Source organism: Merops nubicus, unplaced genomic scaffold (assembly GCF_000691845.1).
Source record: "Merops nubicus isolate BGI_N331 unplaced genomic scaffold, ASM69184v1 scaffold20987, whole genome shotgun sequence".
Lineage (NCBI taxonomy): Eukaryota > Metazoa > Chordata > Aves > Coraciiformes > Meropidae > Merops > Merops nubicus.
The window spans coordinates 6,116-12,733 of NW_008622559.1; the positions used below are offsets into that span (position 1 = coordinate 6,116).

Consider the following 6,618-nt stretch of genomic DNA (forward strand, 5'->3'; position numbering starts at 1 on the left):
AGCAGGAAGGAGCAGGGAATCCTGCCCAATAATTATTGAAAAAAAAATTGCTTTCAAGTTTTAAGCAGAACAGAAGAAAATTTGGGAATGGAAACAAGCACATGAAATAAAGGTTGAGAACGGAAACAAAGGATCATTCAAGTATAATTTACCTTTGAAGACTGCTAATTAGAACTACAGAACGAATGGCAGAAAAGCCCAGTAACATTTCAGAATGGAAGGAAAAAAACCAGCCATAAAAACCTGTTACCAGACTGTCCGTATAATTCACCTATACAGACTTTAATAGAGTTTTCTTTTAATGCTTTAAAATTTATTTTAAATATATATTAGTAAATTAATCATCATTTTATTTAAAATTCCATAAAGTGCTCATTCAGTTGATGATAACAAAATTCCTTTGTAGCAAGACAAACGAGCTGGAGCCTGCTCTGCGAGGACATCAAAGGACAGCTTAGCTTTCATTTGCCAAGAGAAAAGAAATGTGTAGGTTTCTTCACAGCCCATCTTATTAGACCAGAAATTGCATTTTCTTGTTTGTTTCTTTAAGAAATATATCCTCTAGAATATTAAAAAAATAAGTTTAATAAAGCCTGTGCTTAAAACAGCCAAAGTACTGTATGAAAAAAATTGCACGTTTGATACCATTTCAACCCTGCTTTTCATCCACAGGATAACATGAGGTGTAAGTGATGTTGTTGGAGGGTCTCTTGAACAGGGCTGATTTTCTTAAGCCATCAGAGCTTTTCCCCTGTAGCTCTCCCCTGTAGGCAGGTGAAATTTTCAGCCTACACGTGGTGGTTGTCCTGGCAGCTGCCAAGCATCACACGCCGCTGACCTTTTCCGTTGAGGGGCTGATGCTTCCCTTGGAGGTACCATCTAAATGATGTATCCCTATGGTGGCCATCATTTTTGCTTCTTTCTTCAAACTCTTCATCTGGGCTAGCTGGAGCTGGCTGGAATTGTATGCCAGTGCAGGGATAGTGTTCACTAAAATGAGCTGGAAAGGTTTCTTCTCCTCCTTGTAGCGGCACTGAATGTAACGGGAGAAAGCTGAGCGGTAGGTTTTGTTGAACAACGTGTAGACGAGGGGGTTGATGGCTGAAGAAAGGTACCCAATCCAAACAAACACGTTCAGGAGTTCCCCAATGACTTCTTGGTTGCAGGACTCCTTGCAGATCACGGCCATGACGTTGGTGATGAAGAACGGGCACCACATCACGACGAAGAGAAAGAAGACGATGCCCAGGACCTTGGAGGCCTTCTGCTCGTTGCTGATGGATTGCATGGTTCTCCTCCCAGAAGTCCCCACATCTCTGTTCAGAGAGCGTTGGAAGAGTTTCTCTGAGGAGAGGGAGCTCTGGGGGAGGAAGCTAAATGAGGCAAACTTGGTCTTTGGGCCAATGTCATTCACGCATAGCATGGCTTCCTTCTGCAGCGACTTGATGGTTAAAAAGTAGGTGACCACCATGATAGTTAGAGGGATGAAGAATGCCACAAAAGAGCCTATTAGGACAAAATTGTCATCTGCAAGTAAGCAGCTGTCTTTCTTAAACACTTTGGAGTCATCTTGTAGTCCAAAGACAGGTATAGGCATGGAGATACCTGAAGGTGGATTAGAGAAAGAAGAGGTTAAGCACAATAATAATAAAAAAATAACCATTTCCAACTCTTAGCTCTACACAGATCATTCCTCAAACAATAAATGCTTACAGGACACAAATGAACACTAACACCTTATAATTTTGCATCTTGGCACCCCTGTAATGATCTCCAGACTTGCTCCTTGGTTCCTGCCACCTTGGCAAAGGCTTTTATAAGCTGAGATCAAGATGATATCATGTCTTTCCTTCCTGATGTGGTCTAAGAGGGGTTTTGAGTTGTCTTTTGTAACAGGATTAAAAGTGTTCTTAGTACTGGTTCCTGAGTGGGTTGTGAAATTCTGGTTTTAGTAGGAATGATAAATTTTTGTCACAGATCTAGGAGTAATTTTTCACTGGATCTTTTTCTTTCCTCCCTGGGATCTCCATACAGTCCATGCAGGCTGAATGCTAGAAAGACTTTCCATAGCAATGGCTGGTGGAATGAGGACAAACCAAGCACTGAGAGCCACCCCTGTGAGGCAGCCTGAGATACAGGTCACACTGCAGGACTGCAAAGGTCCCTCTAGGGTTCTGCCAGCTGCTGCATCTTGATTTTAAGGAGTAATAAATTAATTACAGAAGCATCTGTTATGATATGAGGATGATGCTGCACCCTACCTTGCCACCTCTGTGCCCAAGAATGGCCTTGATAGTTCACAGAGAAGTCCTGAAACTCCTCCTCTCAACAGCTATACCTCCCTCTACCTCCTTTCCTTTCCCTTTGTCCCACCCTGGTGCTTAGACTGGGAGTTAGTTAGAAGCTCAGGCTGTCTCTTCACTTCACCCTTTTCCAGCACCTAGTACAGTATAAAACAATAATAGTAATGATAGTGTTCAGCTATTATTCTCTTCAAATGCTCCATTCTTTGAGTGCTTCTGGAGCTTCTACAAGGCTCTTTGTTTTTCTAACAGCACTGGAGCTTGTTTTATCTGCACAGCTTTGAACTGAGTCATGGCAATGCCTTGGGCCAGTTTACAAGTGTGCCATTCTTATCTTCCCAGGGCAGAAGCTCTGGGCAGCCTGTGGTATTGCCTTTTCTGTTTCTGTTCCAAGACTGCACTAGATCTAAATGCTTGAATTTGGGATATGAGAAGCCAGTGAGTGATGTGCAAACCCAAGCAGCGTGTGGCAGCTCCTGGGTAGAGCTGATGGAAGCCTCCAGTGACTCCAGGAAAGCTGCTGCCTAAAAAGGTCCAAGTTAATCCAGGTGGCATCATGGAGGGAGAGGTCACCTGCTGCCCAGCAACATCTGAGTCATCTGGGGTGCTGAACACCCCCAGGGAAATGGGGAATGCTTGGAAGTTCCTTTTTTTTGGATGAATTGAAGGGATACTGAAGGCACCCAGTCCCTCCCAGCATTACACTCCAACTGCATGAAGACACAGCACTAGCTGGAGCAATACCACAAGTTTCCCATCTGCTTCTGCCCTGTGCTGATAACAGCAAGGCTGTTTTTCATTTCATTCAAAGGCCTGCTGTGAGCTGGAGAGATAAAATAAACCATGGGATTGGCAGAGTAAAAAGACCTTATGGTTCAGCTGCATCAGGAAGCATGAGGGGGAGAGGCAGCAGCACTGGGGAGAGGAAATGTTTAGCATCAGTGCAAGCTTTTTCAAGTGAAAGACCAAAGACAGTTACAACTCCTCACCCAAAATATAAGGACAGCAATTCCCCACCTGCTTCGTTCTGTTGTTATCAGCTTCTGGAGACTGGCATCTAAATCCAGATTCCTGACTTGAAAAGATGGGAATGAACTTCAGCTTGTAGCTGGAGTTTCCACGTTCCCTTGCCATTCCTTTAACAAGTGGCAAAGTGCTGTTCCCAGGGGAGCTGCAGCAGGCACTGCTGGGCAGGGAGGGGGTTTTGAGTGGCCATTCAAGGCATCTTCCCCCTACAGCCACTGGCACAGCAACTGACCTGAACACAGGCTGGAAAGAGTTGCCCTGGGGAGGTGGCAGAGAACATTGACAGCTGTCATGTGCTTTTTGTGTACACCCCAATTCAGCTGCTGCAGGGGATCCCACAAGTGATAGGATCCCACAAATGAGCTTCCATGTCCATCCCACATCCACTCTTTTGCTGGGATTTTTAGGAAGCATCACACATGGCCAAGAATGTCACCTCTGCATCACTTGGGTTTGGTCAAGATCAAGCTTATCCTGTAGACACACATCAAAAAGTCCCAGTCTAAGCTGTATATTACTGCAGCTGACTGAATTCATTCTTTAAAGATCAAAGCTGAACTATCTGTTTCTCCTCAATGATTCAGATGTGTAATTTGTTGCTGGATTTATTCTCCTTGCTTTCCATCTCCCTGCTTTTTGTGACTGTGGGTGTTTAAGAAGACAAGAGAAGAAAATCAGCCTCACAAGAAAGAATCATGCAGAGCTACCAGGTAGGGATGAGCAGATACCTGGGAAATGGACCATGTGCAAGCAGTAGACCTGAAGGAAACAACCTGGCAGTGCTGGGACACCCTCTAATGATTCCATATCCCTGTCTCCCAGTAGCTCCTGGTTAGCCTGGAAAAAGTCTTGATATCCTCTGAGTGCTTTTTAATGGTTTATCTCACTCTGCTTCCAAATCAAACTTAAGCTGAGACCTGAAGAAGCACAGAATGGGAGAATCCACCCAAGCACTGGAGGCACTTCAGCCACTGTGTTTCCAGTTGACATTCCCACTTGTACCAGAACATTTTCCCTTGCAGACAAATCCTAAATATTATGTTCTTCTGGCAGGAGATGGTTTATTTATGTAGCTTGATTTATATACAGGTGGCTGTTGCAACAATACACTGCAAAACAGAACCCAAACCATAAAGATGAGCCATAAATCCTGCAGTAAAACTCAACCACTTGGGCACAAATTCAGGATGACAAAAGGCTCTTGAAAAGAAGCAGGTTAAGAAGTAAAGTGATAGGATCCTTCTTGTTCTCTCCAAAAGCCTGGTAAAGCTGCTGAAGGTTGATTTAGTGGCACACATTGCTGGCTTCCAAATCTTCAGGAATACAGAAGCCATAAAATCACTTTAACTGGACAGGTAAACTGGGTTTGCAGCTGCCTTGAGCTGCTGGGACTGTCAGTGAATCAAAGGCAGCATTCACAATATGCCCTGCAGGGTCCACACTTAGGATGAAGAGGAGTGGGCAGTGAGCTGGTAAAGTCAAAGTTCCTTCCACAAAGTCTCCTGCATGCAAAAACTGTCACTCACATGCTTTCACCTCACATATATCCAGCTCAATCAATTTGAATACAAATAAGTGCTGCTATGTGCCTTAATAAATCCCCAAGGGATAGGAAATACCTTCCAGAAATAACATGACAGCTTCCCAACAAAATTCATCCCTTGTTCACCTTCACAGGGAAAAGAAGAAAGCCTCAAGTCTGAGCAGTCACATCAGTTCAGACATCCTCAGGTTATGGGCCAGATCCTGTCTGGCCACTGCACAAAGATGCTCTGTGACCTCTGGGACCTCTGAAGGTTGGAGAAGGTCAATCTCTCCTTCAGGAAGCTCAACGTGGCAATATTGTCCAATTTCTTTTAAATAGCACCTGCCTGTCATCTGGTGCTTGTCTGGACTCAGAGATTATCCTCCTTTGATACAGCTACACAAGCAAACAGTGATCCTTGTATACTCCCATGGTACATCTCAAGGGATATAATGCATACTCTTGGTTTCATGCTGGATAAAAATCACCTTGCTGCAACACAGCTACTAAATGTTTTTCAATATTTTGGATTGAAATAACCACATAAAATAATATTTATACCTCAGGGCTGCCCCAGTGCCCTGTGTGAATGTCTGCTTGCTCTAGGAACACAAACCACAGTAAATTTCCACCCTTGGACAGGGGATGTTGCAGAACTCTGGGTGGTTTCAGAGCCATCATCTGAGCTTGCATAGAATCATAGAATCCTGTAGATTGGAAGAGACCTCCAAGATCATCAGGTCCAACCATAGAATCATAATCCAACCATAGAATCAAAGTCCTCTATTCCAACCATAGAATTACCAACCCTAGTCAGCATGAATGGTAAAAAACTTCTGCCTTTCCTAGTCAGGGTGGCAGTGTCCCCAAAACCCTGGGCTAGAATTTCTCCTTGAGTGCCAGCCAAGCACAGACCTCTTCCCTAGCAGCAGGGAAGTGTGTTAGTGGGGGGAAGAGTGGGTGAGGAGCTTTCCTTCAAAAATCCCCATGTCATATTTGCTTTCAGATAGATTTCCTCAAGAGCTCAGTGGGTCACAGTGCCAGTGGAGCATCTTCTCCTTTCTGCACTCCAAGGCTCCCAGGACTGGAGTCAGAGTGGGCCCAGGCATCTCCCTTATAGCTCAAAACTAGGTTGTGGGTTTTTTTCACTCAAGGGCACACAGAGCTGGTTTTCTTCCTTTTTTTTTTTCCCTTTGGAACATTGTAGCGGGTCACACACGTTCTATTTAACACAACAGGAAGGAAAATCAGTTTATCTTCACATAAGGGGTGTTGGGTAATACCTGGATTATTAAATGTTGAAAAGGCTTTGTTCTTGGCAGCCCAGAAAATCTCTAACAAAACCTATGGTGTAGCTTTTTTTCATGTAAGAAAATAATTGTAAGGGATCATTTGTAATAATATGATGTTGTAAATGGTCTATTTCACTTTAGAAAAACAAAATCAGGGAAGTCTCAGTGTCTTCCTGATATATTTCTCCTTTATGTTCTCAGCCTGGAAAGCTATTTCTTATAAGTACAGAGACGTGTCTGTGCAAATTCATTTGTGGGACTGTGATAACAAATTAAATAAAAATAGAATTAGAGGAGAATTGCAGGGAGGACAGAGCAAGAAATGAAGGACAGTTGTGTCTTTTTGACCCAACTGAATAGAAACCAAGAAAGAAAGGAAAGAAAGGATAGAAAGGAAAGAAAGGAAAGAAGGAAGGAAAGAAGGAGGGAAGGAAGGAAGGAAGGAAGGAAGGAAGGAAGGAAGGAAGGAAGG

At 43.7% G+C, this 6,618-nt stretch overlaps 1 protein-coding gene across 1 annotated transcript in view; it reads right to left on the reverse strand.

Moving 5' to 3' along the window:
- Window positions 1-802: 802 nt before the first annotated feature.
- HTR2A (5-hydroxytryptamine (serotonin) receptor 2A, G protein-coupled) overlaps window positions 803-6,618 on the reverse strand; it is a 22,480-nt gene continuing 16,664 nt past the window's right edge. Inside the window, exon 3 of the mRNA XM_008944851.1 lies at window positions 803-1,605. Within this exon, the coding sequence (XP_008943099.1) occupies window positions 824-1,605 (782 nt within the window). The 3' untranslated portion in view covers window positions 803-823. The remainder of the gene's footprint in view (window positions 1,606-6,618) is intronic.